Source organism: Lonchura striata, chromosome 1 (genome assembly GCF_046129695.1).
Source record: "Lonchura striata isolate bLonStr1 chromosome 1, bLonStr1.mat, whole genome shotgun sequence".
NCBI classification, from domain to species: Eukaryota; Metazoa; Chordata; class Aves; order Passeriformes; family Estrildidae; genus Lonchura; species Lonchura striata.
This window is the reverse complement of record NC_134603.1, coordinates 62,342,148-62,362,305: the sequence shown is the minus strand read 5'-3', so window position 1 is coordinate 62,362,305 and position 20,158 is coordinate 62,342,148. Positions and strand designations below refer to the sequence as shown.

At 40.4% G+C, this 20,158-nt stretch overlaps 1 protein-coding gene across 1 annotated transcript in view; it reads right to left on the bottom strand.

Annotated features, from left to right (window-relative positions):
- Positions 1-19,602, bottom strand: part of ANKS6 (ankyrin repeat and sterile alpha motif domain containing 6) — a 39,703-nt gene extending 20,101 nt beyond the window's left edge. The window contains exons 1-7 of the mRNA XM_021528728.2: positions 19,244-19,602; positions 15,421-15,920; positions 13,102-13,146; positions 11,217-11,421; positions 7,642-7,748; positions 6,073-6,221; positions 284-494 (exon numbers count right to left, since the gene is read on the bottom strand). Of these exons, the coding sequence (XP_021384403.2) occupies positions 284-494; positions 6,073-6,221; positions 7,642-7,748; positions 11,217-11,421; positions 13,102-13,146; positions 15,421-15,920; positions 19,244-19,602 (1,576 nt within the window). The remainder of the gene's footprint in view (positions 1-283; positions 495-6,072; positions 6,222-7,641; positions 7,749-11,216; positions 11,422-13,101; positions 13,147-15,420; positions 15,921-19,243) is intronic.
- Between the last annotated feature and the right edge of the window lie 556 nt (positions 19,603-20,158).

Genomic DNA, 20,158 nt, shown 5'->3' with positions numbered 1-20,158 from the left:
TTTCAGTGACCTGTCTTAATTGCATTAAGACCTGTGACTTGTCTTAATTGCATTAATGGCATTTATTAAAGAACAGTAACATGGTTATATTAGTATTTTCCTGCTTAAATGCTACTGCACTCAGCATGATCAACAAGTATGAACATCTCTCTTTCTACAGACTACAAATACATTATATTTTTTTCATTTATATTAAGCTAAAGTAGAACTAAACCAATAAATCAGAAATAGTATCTGACTACCCCACAAGAGTTAATTTCCCACAAGACAATTTTGCCTTTACCACTAGCTTTGTTATTTGTGTTCCAAGCTGTAGCAGCATCAAGGTTTCCAGAGATGTCTGTATCACTCTGTGAGGTTACTTTTATAGTGCAATTTAATGATGGTTCAGCCTCATCCGGAAAAGGCACAAACTGATTAGAAGGAAATCCATGGCGCAATGTCTGAGTCAACTTCAGCTTGCGGAATCGATTGGACATCCTGCTCCACCAGGACTAGATTGATAAGAAGACACAACAATTTAGTTCCAACTAAAAGAAAAAAAAGAGGAAAAGAGATGCATAATTAAGCAACCCTTACCAAGGAGTTTTTGAAATAAGCTAAAAAGCAATGTTCAAGTGGTTTGCAATTACCAACAGAATCCTTCAGTGTAATTTGCATGTGTAATAATTATTTTTCACCTGGAAAATATTTTAAAATGTTTTTCCACAGTATCTGGAAGGCCAAAGTAGACAGAAGTATTAGGGCAATTTGAATAGGGAATTTTTGCAGCTACATAGAAAATATTTAATTTTCCCATTAACTTCCAATTTCACCATTGATTTTTACTCTCTCTGGAATCAATGAGTGGCATCTCTAGTTTCTGCTTTTTAGAGGTGTGCATATGAGTTTATGTAATGTGTATCAAAGCTTCACACCAAGATTTTCAAAATCAGTGGCAAACTGGAAGAGTTCTGATAGTATTTCTGTCAAACTAAAGATCAACAATCCATACAGTGCTGCTATAAAGATAATTTAACCAGACTGGGAAGATGATAAACTGAAAAAGAGCAAGGCAAGGAAACAGCAGCTGTGAAAACAGCATAAACCTTAGGACTATGTACCTATAACCTCCATCCATACAGATATCACATACGTGGGAACTGTTATGCAAAAGGACTTTGCTCAATGTAAAATTTATTCAAATATTCACAGACTTGCACATTTTTACAGGCAGATAGTCCAAGTTGCTTCAAGTCTTCAGCAAAATATTTCTCTAGATTATACATAACCTATGCCATTTGCACCAAAAATTATGTAGCTTCTAGGTAAATCAGATTGCAAGTACCTTCTGATTATTTTGTAGTAAAGTTTCTCCTTCCCTTTCTGGAATACTTTTTAAAAAAACTAATGTTAAAGTAATATTACAAAAGAACATTACAACTTCATCAGGGTAGCTTTAGTTGATAGCAAATCCAGGTAACAACCCCTTCTCACAATACATACTCTTCCTTCTTCTTGGCATTTAATATTTTTCAACTACTCACTGATATGTTTTTGCGACTTTCTTATACTTTTCCTCTACATATTAATCCTTATAGTATAAGGCCATTAAAAACATTTCAGATCTGCACAGAATGTTAATAATGTATAGAGTTCTCAGACCCCTGTACCTCTTTGGAGTCACAACTAATAAAGATTCCATTACTTTCAGCAACAAAGATCTGATGAAAAAAGGCAAGAGATACAAATAGCTCTGAGAAAGCAATAAAACCCACAGTTCAGCATTTATTCACCTTCCAAAAGGAACTGGAAGTTCATCTAGTTTTAACACAGAGTACAATGAGCTGACAAAAGAGAGTACTTGCACTTCTTGGTTTTGGTCACTGAAGCTACCTTGCTTCTGTAAGAAGGATCATTTCTAATTGCCCATCATCTCTGTTACTCCTACTCACAGTGCTTCTGCTCCCTGAATATACACTCACACCACAAACTACCCCAAAATGGAGTAAATACAGCCACTATGTTACCAGACAAAAAACCACTGCCCTCTGACAAGAAAGTAATGACACTGGAGAGGTTCATCTTGTCTTCTGATGTTCACAGTATGATGGTCTGATCTCTGGAGTTTAGTTTGGTGTTGTAGGAGTTTTCAGCTTCTCCATATACCCCTACCACATCACACATGTACAGAAGCTGTAATAAAGGGCTTTAAATAGACTGAGGCATTCAAGTAACAAAAATTCATTTCTCCTCAAAAGTAGCGTCTATAAAAAGGCTGAAATCTAGCAGCAGTGGGAGAAGGTAACAGTATCAAAGAACTAGAAAAGTGCTGTTGCCATTTCAGAAATGTCTACAATTTAGACATTTGTAGCAATGCTAGGAACAAAAGAGTAAGGGGGAGAACTGGAAATCTCTGCCCTCAAAAAGTTTGATCTAAAATAGAAAACTGAATGTGGTAATTCACACTGCTCTAATACTGACATTGAGAGTGTAACTTGCTGAAGAAGAACAGGCAGGAAGAAAAAAAAACGGAAATAAACTTTTTGCATATGGAAAAGGGACAACTTTGGTTTTGAGGGTGTTGGAAGGAAAGGGGTAAAATCAAATAGGAGGAGAGAAGGACTCCTGCTCAAAGTGACCTTTCAGCTGGGAATGCTAAAAATGTAGGTGTGCAAAACTTCATTTATTATGCCTAGTGTTGTTCATCATCTGCTTGATGGGAGAAGTAGAATTCCTGTGTAGAGGTAACACACTCTCACAGCCACACCCAAAGCCTTTAGTTATGGATGAACTAAGCCTACTGGAGACTGGATCCCTGTGTGTCTCTGGCACTCAGCCTTGTCGTTGAGGCAACAAAATAAATCTTGCATTTCGGCTGTGGCTTCGTGGTTGACTTAGTTACCCACCTGTGTTGATTCACAGAGGCCATAAAATGGTAAGAAACAAATCAGTTAACAGTTCTTGTGTGGTAGAAGTCAAGAATCAGGTTATCAGCAGGTAAAGGAATGGGCCAATAATGCGCACAAATTAAAAGTAAAATAAACACATCACAAAATAAAAAGTCTATTAGTTAATGACAAAAGTGATCACAGAAGAGGTGAGACTGAAGAGCATTTATTTTTTTTTTAAACTTCATAAGCAGCCTATTTTAATCATGTATTTTAGTATGAGTACCATTAACAGGAAGAAGGCAGGAATATATGTGCATTTGCTTAAGAAAGCTAGGGTATTTAAATGAGCTTACACAAATTAGAACCAGACAATATTGATTAAAATTACCCCAGGTCAATTATAGGCAACATGATCTCTGAATAAATATTTATTATCTTCACTAAAAAGTATGGAAGAAATTACAGAAATCAGGCAAAAGGTAAATATACAATCACTGAAAAGGGAAAATCTGAAAATTTACTGATCAAAATGCTTACCACGAAAAGGCATAAAAAAACTTTGTCACAGCTCATAAGACACAGCCAGCATAGGTTTGTTGAAAATAAACTCTACCAAATGAATCTCTTTTCGACAGTTACCAGTCAAGTGAGCAAAAGGGAGGAAAAGTTGGAATGCAGCTTGAGTTTATTAAAGCTTTTATTGCTATTTCATGTAGCATTCACTAAACAATTGAGAAAAATATGGTTCAAGTAAAATTAATAAAGGGAAAAGACCATAGCCAAAGAAAGACAAATTGTGAATCATTTGATCTCAAATTGGGAGAACATACTTTGTGCAATAGGTTTGGGGATGTTCACTAACAGCTGCAACAATAAAATACAACATATTTTTCTGCAGTCTATGGAAGACATCCATCTAGACAGTTTTGTAAGTACCTTTAACACTCTAAATTTAAACACTGCCAAACTGACATTTTCCAGTAGAGGTCAAGCTGGCATGCGAGAAAAAATCAAGTGTACTAATGTAGGAAAAAAAGCAAGGAACAAAGCAGGTGTACTAAAGAAAAAAAAAATGAGTCACAACATAGCAGAAACTAAGTACAGATGCACACTGTTACCGCTGCTGGAAAAAAAAAAAGTGAATTTCACTGGTAACAGGAAACACAACTGTGACATAGTTTTTGTATGTGACTAAGTGATACTGTGACCCTAGTCAGAATCTCACCACTCATTTTAGAATTCTCATCTTGACAGGTAACATACAAACTAGAAATAGTCAAAAGTTTAGGAATCAAAACATACAGTCAAGGAAATTTGGATTAATCAGTTTAGACTAGAAAAAAAACCTGAATATTATAGTTTTCTAAGTATTTATACAGTTCTTATAAAAATGAAGATGATCACTGAACAAGACTCAATCAATTTAATGGGCAACAAAAGAAAAAAATTCAGGGTGAAAAAAGCATCAAGCAGTGGAATTGGGTGCTGATGGAGAAACATGGGATCAGGGGCTCTTCTTCACCACGTGAAAGAAGAATGAACTGAACATCTGTCAAAGATGTTCTTGGCATATTTTTTCTGTCTCCTGATGTTAAGGCAAGTGAGCCTTATGAATTCCCTCTCACTTTTACATTTCCATGATCCTGCAGACCCCACACTGAGTCATTTGTACTGATTTAGACAAAAAAAATGCTGTGCTGGCCAAGTTCCCATAAGTGTCTTTTGTTTACAGTTCCAGCTCACCACAGAGCAGTTGTCCACACAGAAACACTGTTGCTACTAATCCCAGGAGAGGTCCCCTCACCACAGTCCTCTCTTCACATGCTGGCCCAAAGAGATGTGACTGTTATGACATTGCCCTCCAGCCAGAATATCTGAAAATATCATTTTTACCCTTTTTGAGCATTTGTAAGAAGAGTAAGATAAATAAGATACTCATAGTCAGACATTAAGAAGTGATGGAAGAATGGATTACATAGGCTTACAGGTTATTTTTTATAATAGAACTATACAAAATACAATTTCTGCTGAAAAAAAAAAAAGTTTTATTATAACTAGCAAGCACTGTAATATTCTGTAGTTTTGAGGCCAAATACTTAAATATTCCAGAATATTAAATTTGTGTCAATAATTGAGTCTATATCCTTATCACTGACAAATCTTTTTCTTTTACCTAACAATCTTTTATGACCAAGCCTTTTTGTCATAACACTGCAATCCAATCCATTGTTCATCTGTATTCCATAAAGCCCAAAAGCTATTCTGACAATTTCCCATCTAAATAAAATAGGTCCATTTAAATTGGTAACAAAGTTGTATCATATTGAATAATAGCATAATCATATGAAAACAACCACATGTTCCTTCATAGTTAAAACTGCAAAACAGATTTGAGCTGAAGCATAAATTTATTATTCATGTCTTTAATATTCATGTCAAAAATAGCCTGAAAATTCACATGACTTTTTTCAAGATCCTGGTAATATTCATACTTAAGGGACAACATCATGGACTCCAGGAAATTCTGAGGTACACCATACATACACCTTAATTAAAGATTATTCACCTTAATAAACTGATGCCTGGAAATAGGCAACAACAACAAAACTAACTCTTTTTCCTTCTCTTTTGCAAACAGTCAGTGAAAGTTGTGATATCTTTGTTTAGTTGGCATACATTTATTCTAACTCCATGTTGTTTCCTACCGGACCACCATCAGTTCTGAGTTAAGGATACAGCATGCCAGATGACATGTAAGCCTGAAGTGCACACTCCTCCACAATTCTTCATATGAAAATCTCTGCTATGATCTTTTTCATTTTCAATATCAACAGCCTGCTACCATTTATGGCTGTGAAAGAATCTACCCTCTGTCCAGATTTAAAAGCAAGATCATAATGGAAACTGAGTTCCAAATTTATGAACACAGTACCTTCCACTTAATCATGAGATCTATTTCTAAGCACTGAAATGCTTCAATGCAAACTCTTCCCACTGCTTTGCCACCTGACAAAAGGAAGTTGAATACATGCTACGCCTCACAAAACCAGAACACACTGTCAACAAGGAATTCAGAAACACACACAGCTCCCCAACAAACCCAGTTACATATTAGATCCAAAACAATTCTTAGCAATTGTTTTTTCTGCTTATACATTACAGGAATTAATGAGCTTTTATCAAAAATGAATATATTTACCTTTAGGCCTCCTTTGTCATCTGGCAACATTGGGACATTTAAGGATTGCTTACTTCTGGAACAAGGCAGAGATGATCTGTTGTTCAGTTTATTCTTATCTTTATCTACTTGCATGCATGCTGATGCCAGTAACCTTACAAGCTCTGTATCTAAAAGGAAGCAAATTAAGATAATGTTTGGCCCGTTTTGCTTTCCCAAATTACAACTGATGCACTGACATTTTCCCTGTAAATCCCATATACATAGCAATTGATCTACCTCTCAAACACAAAGTAGATGAACCCCCAAACCTTCTTTCTTTCTTGACCTATTTTCCCATGTCTTCCCCCCACAACTTGGGCTGCAGTCTTATCCTCTCTCTAAAAGTATTTTACAATATAAATAAGCATGCTACTGGAATCCGTCATGTGTGACCAAGTGTACTGCCTCCTCTCGCACTTTGTACAAGAAAAGAACAATACTGATATGTTCCCTTTTCTCACCTGGCACAGAAGACAGCAGAGAAAAATTAATATTCTTTCTTCAAGCACAGGTTCCAGAAAAGAAGTTCGAAAGTAAATCCCAAAGAGAAAGAAGATGTTCAGCCTGGACAATGAAGGGACTGAAAAGAAATGGTAAGAAAAAGATGGACAAAAAAGAAGTAAGAAAAAACTAAGAGGATGAAAAAAGAACAAGCATGACAGGAGACAGGAAAGCAAAACTAAAAAATCTGTATATCTACATTTTGTACATGGCAGGATTTTCAGAAAGGCAGAGAGAACTGAACGAGAGAGAAAGAAGTAGCAAGACAAACTATTCTGTCACAGAAGCTACTTCTAAAATAATTCTCTGTATTTATTGTCTAAAATATTGTACAATTAGTGATCTACTTTTGACACAGAAAACAATCTGCTAGTAACCAAGACCACAATAACGTGTAAATTCAGACACTTCATTAGCAGTAGTGGGTTTTGGCTTCCTATAAATCAATTCAGGTACCAAGGAAGGTTAACAACAACAAATTATATATGTAAAACAAATTGCAATAAAACCTAAATGTGTTTCATTCAAGCCTCCCCAAAGCATGCTGCCTTGTCCTACAGCACTCCCACACAAACAACCTGAACCATGAGGTATGATTTATTCTTAGCCTTTACAGGTTAGGCTGGGGGTTCAGCCAGAAGTTCCCTAGCTCTGTTCCTACTGTGCTCTCTTTGTCCTGTCTCTTTGCTGCTCTTTTCAAAGGGGCAATTTCTAGCTCCAGCTCATAGCTCTGTGCTAATGACACTACAGAATATCAGTACCCCCACAATCCAATGCCACTCAGCTGGCTCTAGTGACACAAACACCAGTTTTCAATCACCTTCAGAACCAAAGGCAAGAGGAACACACAAAATCTGCTATCCCATAAATGTATACACTCATCTGACCAATTAAGCCCCACCACTTTCAGACAGTGTCTTTTCTTGTTCCAGTCTGGCCTAGACATGAGAGGATACATCCTAGCAACTGTGATATATTTTCTAGATTGGAAGGAATGTGCATTTGTTTATATTGTACATTTCTCCACAGCATTTTGAAATAGCATACCTGGATCATTCAGCAGCATTATCAGGTCAAAAGCTGTGTATCCATTTTTTGCACGAAGGTTAACATCAGCTCCTTGATTTAACAAATACTTTACAACATTTTTGTTCCTTTAAGGGAAGAAAAAAAGTCATTGATCACATTAAAGACCATGTAAATGAAGAAAGAAACCCCCAATACTCCATTTGCGACCTTTTATAACACTGTTTCTCAATCAGAGATCAATTTTACACATCTTACACCTAACTTAGTGTAAAATTTGTTCACAAGCTCTTCAAAAGCTCCCACAAGTCCTTTGTCAGTCACATTTACTCAGAATGAATTACATTAATCAACATGCAAAAAGTCAGCTTAAATGCCTAATCTGAATACTCAGCTTCCTAAGCTGATCCTTTGGAAGTGACTGCAATATGCTGTTAAACACCTTTCCAATGAAATTAATGCCTAGGGCAGAAAAGAAGATGGAATGACAAAGGGCATTTCAGTAGTCATCATATGCCATCACTAATACTTCAATGCAACCTCATTTTCACAACTTGCACATTAAAAAATTGCATACAGAAAAGCCAAACTGACTGAAGATAACTTATAAACTTCAAACAGTACTTCACCTAATTACAGCTATGAATTTTATAATTAAGAAGGCACATTATCACTTCCCTGAGGTGTTTAAAATGCAAAAACAATCAGCATTAAATGTCAAACACAAACACCTCCAACAAAAGCTCCTCATAAAAAAGCTCCTCTGCATAAAAGACACTCACCATCCTGTTCCAGTTAGCCCCTTTCCCCTCCAATACACCTGACTAAATAAGCGGACTTGCCTTGTGAGTTAAAAACAATACTTCAATTCAGCCTATGAAATAACTGAACAGACAACAAAGCTAGGGAAAATATATTTAATATTAAAACTCTTAAACAGTGACTGACCTTGTATAAAATCAAATTCTGACATGCATCAGCAACACAGAGAAAAAACATTCTCAAGCACCAACAGGTAACTGCAAATTCTAATAATGAAGCTGAAAAATGGATCTCAACATCTCCACTTCAGAACACCATTTCTTTCTCAGATGACATTTCCACTCCTGAACTCACCCCACACAAAATCAACCTGAAATGGAGGACAATTGTTACTCCTCTCTTCTAACAAAAATTCTGCTTATTGGATACTTCCTATTACTTTCCTACTCTTCTTTAAAACTATCATCCCTCCATCCTGCTTTCCAGTCCTGCACCTTGAGAGCACACAGGGACAATTTTTTTAGTGGCTCAGAGAGACCTTGCCTGCTCCCTCCTTCAAGCCTGAGACCCTTCACACTATTGGTGGTCCTGAGGCTGAGGCTCTGTGGCGCCTAAAGATTTCCAGATGTTATGAAAATTTGCAACTTTTCATGCTAAGAAAAAGGCTTAGATGCAAAATATAGAATTACAAGGATAAGTGTTTATTTATGAACATGAGGTATTCCACCCACACTGGGGCACTGTGAATGTGGCTTTACACACAGGGCTCTTGTACACTTCAAGTGTACTACCTTAACTTATACTATGCTGGCTCATCATAGTAAAACTTAGCACAGCAACTGTATTCCTGCAGCATTCACGCTGCTCTTGTATTGATCCAGATGTCCCTGGAGTCAGTCTTGTTGTCATTACTTACCTATGATACCAGATAACGCTGAGAGAGTTTCATAGATGGCTGTGATGCTGGGATTATCTTGAGTTAGGGGTATCCTTTATCCTTCATGTATAGCTCCAATTTCCCAAGAAGTCACACCCTTATTTCCAAGACTGGGGTGTCCTTCTGGTATTTTTACTAAGCCAGTGTCCATTAGATAGCTAGCTTTACTTAGGCATGAACAATACCGAAGACTCCTAAAATTCCACTACCTCAGATGTTAAGCATAGTTAACAAAATTAAATAACAAAGTTTTATATTATGAAGATTGACTGATACATTACGGAAAGGAATTTTCATAACCCAGTCATCCAGAAAACTGAACAGCCAGTGTCTGAACACATGCAGGACTCAGCTTGGTGTGTGCTTCCATAAACAAGTACCTGAGTACTAGTAAGGGGACATGCCAGCAACCTTGCCCATCACTTTGTGCTGGCTGCTTCTATTCCAGCTGTGTGCTGGCTGACAGCTGCAGCAAAAAATCTGATCTTAGTGGACTTCTGTGGAATGTCTGTCACTACTATCAATAAAGGTCCCAAGAACTACTTCAGAAAAGTTTCACAAAGCAATGACAACTTGACCTGCTATTTTTTCTCTTTGTTGCACATATATAGTCCAATGAGATCTGTTGACTAAAAACAAAATCTGGTGCAGAATACCTGCATTTAGACAATTAATACACTACCACTAAAGAGAACCTTCACCTTGCTGAGGGCCTTATTGCCAATGATGAAGAAAAGTTCACCTTCCTAAACTGAACAGCCTGTGTTTCAAGCAGTGTTAAGTACATGATGGATATCACACGTGAAGTACCAACCAGGCAATTTCTGAGGTTTGACTCTTAAGCTTCTAGTTAGATTTACAAAGGACCTTTATAGAAAATGACAATTATTTTAGTTGCACTTCCAAAAACTCCATAAAAATTAAAGGCTGAACAGGAGAACATAGGAATTGTTTTATGACTGGAAAATGTGACACATGGAAGGCGGATTGCCTTGAAGTGTCACAACTTCACATAAGCTTACAACCCTGGCAGGAGGGTTGATAGAATCTTTCACAATACTGAAAAACATCAAAGGATGGAAGCTGAAATCTGCACCAAGACTCCTGGGGACTGCCTGGAGCACTACACTCCCAGTACTTACTGAGGTTGCTTCAGGTTCCCCAAATGCTTTACACATTCTAAAGTCCAAATATCACAGAATCATCTGACTTAGAAGGGACACACAAGGACTGTTGAATCCAGCTTCTGGCCCTGCACAGCACTATCCCCAAGAGTCATACCATGTCTCTGAGTGCTTTGTTCCAACACTCCTTGATCTCTGTCAGGCTTTTGCTGTGACCACTTCCCTGGGAGCTCTTTCCACTGCCCAACTACTTTCTGAGTGAAGAACCTTTTTCTAATATCCAACCTAAACCTCACCTTGACACTTCTGGCCATCTCCTTGGGTCCTGCCACTGATCACCACAAAGAGATCAGTGCCTGTCCCTCCTCCTTCCCCTTATGAGAAGTTGTAGACTGCAATGAGGTCTCCTTTCATACTCTTCTCCACCAAGCTGAACAGGCCACTCTCCACACAGCTTCCCCTTCTCCACCAAGCTGAACAGGCCACTCCTCACACAGCTTCCCCTCAAGGCCCTCCACCAACTGTGTTGCCCTCCTTTGGACATTCTATAATAGTTTAATGTCTTTCTTATACTGTGGTGATCAAAATGTGATTCAGATCTTCTCCAGAAAGCTGAGGGCAGTGCAAGAGTTATAAGAAACTGAGGGCACAAGTCTCTTGATTTCTTGACCTCTCTGCTTCTAGAGTCAGTATCAAAAAGGATTTTTTTCTATTGGGACGTAAGAAAAATTAAAATTCTTTACTGCTAGACACAAAGAGAGCACATATCTTACCCATGGTATGTGGCCTGCATTAGTGCTGTCCAGCCATGAACATTATCCTGCTTATCAATATCAGCCTTCTTCTCAACAAGGAGCTGAACAAGGGGCAGCTGTCCAGTGACAGCTGCAATCATTAACGGAGATGCACCATCAACATTGGTAATATTAACCTGACTCAGATCTTCATCAATGATCTCTTTAACCAGCTGAAAGTTTCCTGCAAAACAGTGATAAAACATAACCTAAATGTTAGTTAATTAGTACATCTTTCCAGCATACATAAAATTACATGAGGCACTGTATTTTCCTCATTTCCTCTACCTGTACACTTACAGTGCAACACCATTACAAGAATTATTTTCTGAAATGATTGACTAAGGAAGGTTGTATAAACTGCAGTACATCCTGCATGTGAAGACACAAATAGGGAATATTTTGATTAAATTGCTGTAAGATGATGTCATACAAGGAAAATTGATGATGCTCAGGCACCATGATTTTTCCTTCAAAGATCCCTGTTCAATTTCCACAGGCTTAATCACAGAATCAATGATTTTAGAATCAAAGTAGGTGGGTTCAAAGGCACTCTAAAAGGTTGTGGAGGTCATCCTTTGCCTTAAACAGATAGAATAATGCCCCATCTCACACTGACCAATAAGTTCCTCTTACAAAGACAGTTCACTGATCCTAAAAACCTTTACTGATAGAATTCCACAAGCTCCCAAGAAGTTTATTCCAGCACTTGACTTTCTTATATTCCAAATGATTTTTCTTTCCGCCTCCAGTATTCGAACTACATCTCCAATACAAAACTTTCCTACTCCTCGCTCAAAAGTAAAGTCATTTGTCATCATTAGTCATCTTTACAGTTCTTTAAAAGTTAATCTAATGTTCAGGTTTCCACATAAAGGAGCTGGTAGACACTTGAGTTCTTGCCTACATTATGAAAGGGAGTATGAAATATGTAACTGAACATATTTGAACAAGGTTGAGTTTTTTTCTAAATCTTCAAGTAAGACCGCTTTTAAAAAACACATGAGGTAGTCAGGATTACCTTAAACTGAAAGCTTAAGCTCACCTATGTCCTGTATTTTTTTTTTTAATATCCTATAGCAGACAAAAGCAGGGAAGAAGATAAAGGAAATAAAAATCTCTGACTGTGTGTACCACCACAGGAACAGGGGCAAGAACACGTAAATCATCAATTGCCATGCAAAATGGAAACATTTTCACCTTTAAAAAACCTTCAATTGGTAACTGCTTCATGGCATAAGCTGCTTTCAAGTCAATCACAGGCATGAACATTTTCCTTGGAAAGTCAGTCAGAATCCCAAACCCTGCATCCACTTGAATGCACTTACCGAAACTCACACCCACCAATGCCACTCAGCTAATTTCTTGGAACAGGAATGACAGAAAAGCACGGAACTACTTTTTGTATGTTCCCATTTGGTAAAAGACAGCACATGGCTTTTTTAACACAGACCCAGAGCACAAACTTTGTGAAACAGAAAGCCTGGAACCTACAGAGACACCAGAATTTACTTTGAATGCTGGACACTTAACCTAATAGCTACTTTTTTAACAGTGCTGCCATCTCTAGTCAAGTAAAAAAAGCCAAAAAACTCAGTGTGCTGACCAGTACTCATTTGGCCCCTCCTATGATACCTCTTCTGACCCAGCACTAACATCTCTAAATTTCAGAAATCACAGGGGTACAAGAAGGGCACATGATCACTCTAAAAATCTAACAGCCTTGAGGCTTTCCCAGGAAGATGTTTTGATAGCTCAGATTTGAAGAGTGGGAACAGAAAAATCATGTTTCCCGTGCTAGCAAACAGACATGCTCTGAAGTGAGAAAAACTAGACAGGGTGGAAGAATTACAGCAGTACTTACCCAGTTTCAAAGCATGAAAGACATCAGGTTGCCTCTTTTCTGCATCTGAAAGAAATATAAACATTTCTATTAGCAATCCAAAAAAAGCAAAAATCTCTAGTAGAATTTTTATACAAAAAATTATTAATATTAAAAGTACTATAAAGCATATGTTCAGGTATATATTTAATAAGAACAAAGAAAGTATTGACAACTTCTGTATTACCTTTGGGAAGAATGAGTCACCAGTATAGTTCTCTGAGCAGAGCTAAAGCTAGAAACTATAATAAAGCATCAGCACAAATTTTCAATTTCCATTCTCCATCAAGAAATTGTATTTGGAAACTGATTTTTTTCCTGCCTGGAAGTCTAAAATATCCACTGAAAAATTACAGTATGGCTCTGGTCTGGTAAAATCCCCTGTAGAACAGTGAACAACTCAAATTGTATGGGATTATTTTGAAAGGTGACTCAAAAGGAGTTTTACAAGCTGCTCCAGTTTTACTTCCTCTTGAGTATTTCCAGGTTAATTTGTAAAAGTCACAAAAATAATAATGTCAATTTAACTACACAGCTTGCTACTTGTGAATTAATATTCTTCAGCTCGCAGATGACCATCCCCACAATAAGAACTGTAATTATTACAAATTTTAATATTTTGAGTGAAGAATCATTCTTTTTACATGATTTAACAGTGCTTTGAAGCTTCTGACACTATATAAGATGAGGAAAAAATAGTGACATATTTTTCAGCTTCCACTCATGCCAGAAAATACCGTCCTCTATCTTCCAAATTATTATGGACAAATTATTACTACAGAATCAATGGGGTAACAAAATTTTATGGACAACAAGGAGATGCTGAGAGATTTCATGAGCACTATTCTGGCATTTTTATGAAATACAGAAAAAGTCACAGCTTTACTCCAAAGGAAGTCACCTTAATATGCTGAACAAAAGCAATTGCTGAAAAGCCCAAAATACTCCAAGAAACTCTTATTTTAAGACCTAGAGAGTGATGGGTCCTACATTTTCTCCTGATTCATAAACTGCTCATTGAAGGAGCTGTGTGTATGAGCTCACCACTGTAAAACAGATTTCAAAAGACTCATTTAGAAAGGACCAGGCTCCATTCTTGCCATATGAAAACCCTGGAAGAGAGGCAGCTTCACGGAGCAGGAGACCATGAGAAGATGCCAGAAGGAAAGACTGCAATCTAGGTAAGCTTTAGTAAGGACAGGGACAGAAGGCAGGTAACACTCAAGCCATTCCAGGTAGTGAATTTGCTGAGAACAACTGTGGTAAGGGAGCTCCTTTCTCCTAGGAGGCAATTCACCCTATCTATGGCAATGGATCAGAAGAAAAGCTCCTTTTTTCCTATCTTTCATATAACAGAAATTATTTTCTTCTTCACAGGATATTCAAGATTCCAGCGCTAGGAGGAGACTGAAGTATGGTCAAAAAACAATGCAGAAATGTGGAAGAATAATGTTTATACTCCACTCTCTGCCCAAATGAGTTACTACCCTCCTGCTGATGAAAATTCCCCCTCAGCAGACGTGGCAAACATCAATCTTTTTTAAAGCAAGTCCAGTCTCATCACTTAAACAGAATCCTTCAATATTGTAAGTTGTATGACCACAGAAGGTTTTCAAGATTCATGAGCCCAACTCTGCCTGCACATACATCCTGTACATGCAAACACATGGACACTAGTGAATTCCATGGATTTCTTATTCTGTGTACTGTAACCAAATGATGTCTGTTCCTCAAGAGACTGGTTGTGAGCAAACATCTACAACGAATCAGTTCTGCCTGGCAGCATGGCTGTATGAAAGCTCTAGAATTCCAACTTAACCTATATGTGAGTTAACACCTTCTCTACAGCAGAAACAGATGTCTGATTTTTGTTCTTACTTCTTCAAGTACAAGGGAAGCTTGCCCTGCAGGAAAGACACCAAACGTAGACAACGGTTTTGGACATGTCCATATGGCAGTGGAAAATGATCTTTCTAGAGCTAGCCAATCCTTATATTTTATAGCAAGCAGTACAAAGCTGGAAAATCCAGCTCTTCCAAAGTGTAGAACCTCTTGTTCTACACTTCCCAGTGCTGGTTTGCATAAATACCTTGAAAAGTGTCCCCAAAAGAGCCACATACAGACATCTTATCCTGCTAACATGAAAAAAATCTGCTGAAGTTGGGCACTCGTACCTCAGCTGAAGTAGGTGTGCCTACTCCAGCATTTTCAAAATCCAGCTGCAAACTACAAAGAACATCATGCCCATACAAAATAAGCTCCTCAATTTCTGAAGTGAAACAAAAACATAACATTCCATACCTGCTTGAGGCCTAATGGTTGTAAGAGATTCCAAATAGTCCTTCATGTCTTTGTGTTTGAAGCCAACAGAGATTTCTAAAGGTGTTTTATGTAGTACATTCAAGTGATCAGGATTGGCACCTTTCTCCATGAGCTGCTGTGCCAAGCTCACCTTTCCACTGCCAGCTGCCAGCATTAAAGGACTCCAGCCCATTGTCTTTAGAGTGTAGTTACAATCAGCTCCCCAGTCTAGCAACAGATGTACCACTGCCTCATGTCCATGCTGAGCAGCTGCCATCAGCGGAGTGATATCAGGAAGGTCATCTCTGCTGCTGTTAAGTACATTTGTGCTAAAATGGTCGTAATTGTCCACAAAAGCTCCGGATTCCAGCAACAGTTTCACCATGCTGACATGACCACCTCTGGAGGCCATTGTGAGAACATTGGCCCCTAACTTGTTCTGTGCATTGAGATCAGCACCATTCTCCAACAAGATGTGGGCCACGCTTAGATGTCCAAACCTTGGGAGAAAGAGATACAGAGGAGAATTAACACCTTGGATTGCAAAATCCAACATACTCTGAACCTAGAAAACTTTGTTACCAACTTTGCCTATTGACTAATATGCACACTGTGGGGGATCACACAAACATCTCTGAATGTGACAATGGGCACCTTGATGGAGGAGACCAATCATCAGCTAAGGACTGTAAACTAAACCATTCCACATGCACCAGTGACCATGTTCATAAAGCAGGCACCTACTGAAGAGGATGGTCTGCTCAAAGCAGAAAAGTGCCAGCCTCATTTTCTGCTGCAGGGCACCAACTCATAACTTCCACAAACCAGAGTGTCGCTTTCATCCTCTTATTTCCACAGCTGTATCACATTAGCGGATCAAAGCCAGCTTGTTTCCAAGGATCTTTATTAAGTATCTTCATTGCTATTGAACAACTGCTAACTAAGGAAGAAAAAGACTATTTTATCAACTGGAGAGTCAGTCTTATATTTGCATTATCCCTTGTTTTGCAGTTGTGAGCCACCAATGAACTCCCACAATGGAAGAAGACTCAGTGAATACAGACGTACCCAGGAAGCTCAGGGAAGCTTGCCCTGCAGGAATGACACCAAATGTAGACTCACGTTGTGAGTGGCCATCACTGTTGTAAAGTTAGCTGAACTTCCCTCAACACCAAGGGGACCAGAGGAGATCTCTAAGAGAAATGGCTTACCAACAGAGTGGGACAACTGGCCATGTGAATGGCCTTCCCTAAAACAATCAATGGAAATTATTCTGCTCCTCAGTCAGACAGACCAGCATGGGGAAAGCATCTACACAGTTCAGATGAACACCAAAACTGAGGAACTAGAAGATAAATTTTAAGAAAGTAAGGTGCTTGACTTGGCTTCCAGCCACATATTGCTTCCTGATAACAGGAGATACCCAGTGCACAAGTTGACACAAGCAGGAAGCCAGAACAACCACAAACTCACTCAGATAGAAGGCAAAGAGTAAATTTATTTGTTACCTCGTGAACCTGGGGATCCCCAAAGCAACACACAGGCAGAGATACAGAAGTAGCCAAGCAAGTACTATTACCAGTTAGTGCTAAAGAACCACTGGATTGCAGTTCATACAATGTTATCTAGAATTATTCCTGGCTGCAAGGTCACTTAAGTGATTTACAATCCTCCTCAACAGTCTTGTGGTTTTTAACCCATTCCTTCCAGCATTGTGAAGATGAGCATATAGGGAATGGTAATGGGTGTGCCGTGATGTGATTGACTATCTGTTGCAGTTGTTATGTCAGGCTTGTGCTATGATTTCAGGAGACTGCTGTATTACAAGGTTAAATTAAATTAAAACCCTGTGTAATGTTACGTATCTTCCAATATGGAAATTTGGCACCAAACCCTCCTTGTGTGGAATATCTACAAGAACTTGGTCAGACTACTGAACACACCAGTTTTACCTAGTTTTGAAATCACTTGACTTATCAGAGGCTCTGCTAGTTTGTCAGTAAGCAAAAGGCAATCATGTAAGCCACACACCCAACCAGCCAGATTATCAGTGAAAAAATGGCAACCCCGTATTTTAATAAATATAATACCTTGACAAGATGTGTGCATCATGCTGTTGTTGCAGGCATCGTGCACTACTACATGCTCATGCACATTGTGCCTAGCACAACCCAACTTTTGACCCTGAAGGCAGCCTTTGTATATTACAACAAAGCAAAGCTTAGTCAAGGAAACCCCAAAGAATGCTACCAACCACGAGCCCCAGAGTCCTTCGTTTCCTTCCAGAAAGTACACAGTTGCAGAAGGAAGCCTCTGGAGCCTGTGTACTCCTTAGGTCTATCCTGCACCCTTCACTCCATCACTTCAGTAGAGCCTGCAACCCCTGCACACAGTTAATTTTATGCATACATGCCACCTCCTGTCCAACTGCAACAGAGCTAATCACAGCCAGAAAATTAAACAGTTACCTAAGTCTGAAGCCTACTTTTGCACAAACACTGGGCTTCTTTTCTGATTATCCATTAAAAAGAAAAGAGAAACATACTTTTCTACTATATGCTTCTCAACAATAAATACATATATATATATAACAATAAATACATATATATATGTATATATATATATATACATATATATATATATATATATATATACAGTACTTTTCAAATGTCAGTCAGTAATTTCTTGATATCAGTGAGAGGGTTATATCTGACTTTATTGTTTTTAGGAAATGAGCATATGGTTTTCATTAAGGGGGAAAAATCTAAAACTGCTTCTACAACTTTTTTCCTTTTTTTAAAACCTTCATAAAATAACCAAATTGTTGAACTTTGTCTTCCTTGTTCTTTCTGGGAAACCGGCTGTGTGACTCATCCTCTGGGAACTTGCTATGGCCATTAATTGAAAAGAGAAATACTGACTTTGAAACAGATTATTTTCTTCCAAATATTTTAATGTTATGGAAAAAACAACAAAACCAACAAAAAAAAAAAAAAAAAAGCAGAACAACAACAAAAAAATATTCTCCTGATTAAGCATTCAGTTATTATAGGACAGCAATGCCCTCCAACCCTGCAAAACACGCCTGTGAGCTCAAGGTGTGCCTAGGAATAAAGACAAAGTACCAACACCAGCATCAGCAACACGGGAACCTCCCACGGCCCAGCAGTGGGTTATGAAAGGACAGTGTCACCGATGCAGAAAACAACCGGTTTGTCATTAAAACCCCTCAGTAATGATTTTCCCTATCCTCCAGCAAGCCACCTAGGCAAACAAGGGCCAGCCAAGTGAAATTAATCGTTTCAGTTTGCTTCAGTATGTTTTATGTCAGACGTAGTTTTCAACAAGTAAGAAAGACACATACAGACGGGAAAAAAATAGAAAAATAGAAAATTAAGTAAGGCTACGTGCATACAGCTATCGTCACAGAGGAGAGCAGTGTTTCGTGTTCACGTTAGCTCCAATTTTGCGCCGGCTTAACCAAGGAATAGTAAACACCACATTCTTAACATGAATAGTTCCCAGTGCCCCAGGATAGCACTTAGCCAGTTCTACGCTGGCCAGCCCCCCCAAGGACGGGACGAGTGACCGCTCCGCTCCCCGGGACAGCCGCGGGCTCCGCAACCCACCGCGGCCTCCAACATGGCGTCCTGCCCCGGCCCGGGGTCCGCAGGGCGAGGGAGCCGAGCGCCCGCGGCAGCCCGGGGGCGGGGAAGGCAGAGCCCCGGCGGCCCTCCCTCCCATCCCCGCCCCGGGGCTGCCGCCGACTAGGCCGAAGCTGGGACCCCATCGGGCCCGATCCCTCCCTCCCTCTCCCCTGTACCTGGCCGCTTGCATGAGGGGGCTCCACCCGTAGTGGTTCCTGCTCTGCACCGAGGCGCCCTTCCGCAGCAGGAACCGCACCAGCTGCTCGTGGCCTCCCGCCGCGGCGAACTGCAGCCCCGTGTTGCCGGCCTCGTCCGTGCAGTCCACGGGCACGGCGGGGCTCGGCGGGGACGACGCTTCGCCGCGGGGCTCCGCCGCCGTCTCCTCGGCGCCGCCCGAGGAGGAGGAGGGGGCCGCCGGGTCGGCGGGGCCGCCGCCGCCGGGCAGCCCCAGGAGGCGTCGGGCGGTCTCGCAGTCGCCCTGCTCGCAGGCGCGGAGGAAGAGCTGGACCTGGGGGGGCACGCCGCACTCCCCCATGGGCAGCGCTGCCGGGCGCCGAGCGGCTCGGCCGCCCGCGACCGCCCCCGCCGCCGCCGGGAAGGCAGCGGGGAGGAGGGGACTCGCCTGGCGGGAGGAGGCCGGCCCAGGGCGGCCGTAGCGCCCCGGCCGCTCTCGCCCGGCGCGAAGGGGGAGCCGGGCTGGGCCGCGCTCCTCGGAGCCGCCGAGGGTTAGCCCAGCCTGGGCCGGGGTGTTCGGCGCCTCTCCTGCCCCGCTGGCAGCCCCCTGCGGTGCCTCCCTGCCTCGCCCAGCCAGCGCCTGTGTCCGCACGGCTCCTGCCCTCCTCGCCGAGGGATTTCTGCGCTCTGGCTGCAGCCGTTCCGCGCCGTTACTGGCTGCCACACAATCAAATGTCTCCGCATTGCGTGTCTTTTCTGCCCGGGGTCATTTCAGCAGGCCTTCGCTATGGGGTTTATTCCTTCTCACCTGACACAACAATCCCTTTTTCTTGCTTCGCAACGCGACTTCGTACAGCCTGGCGCGGTCCCTTTGTCAGCCCCGCTCCCTGTACGTGATGCTTCAGCCTTTACTTGCA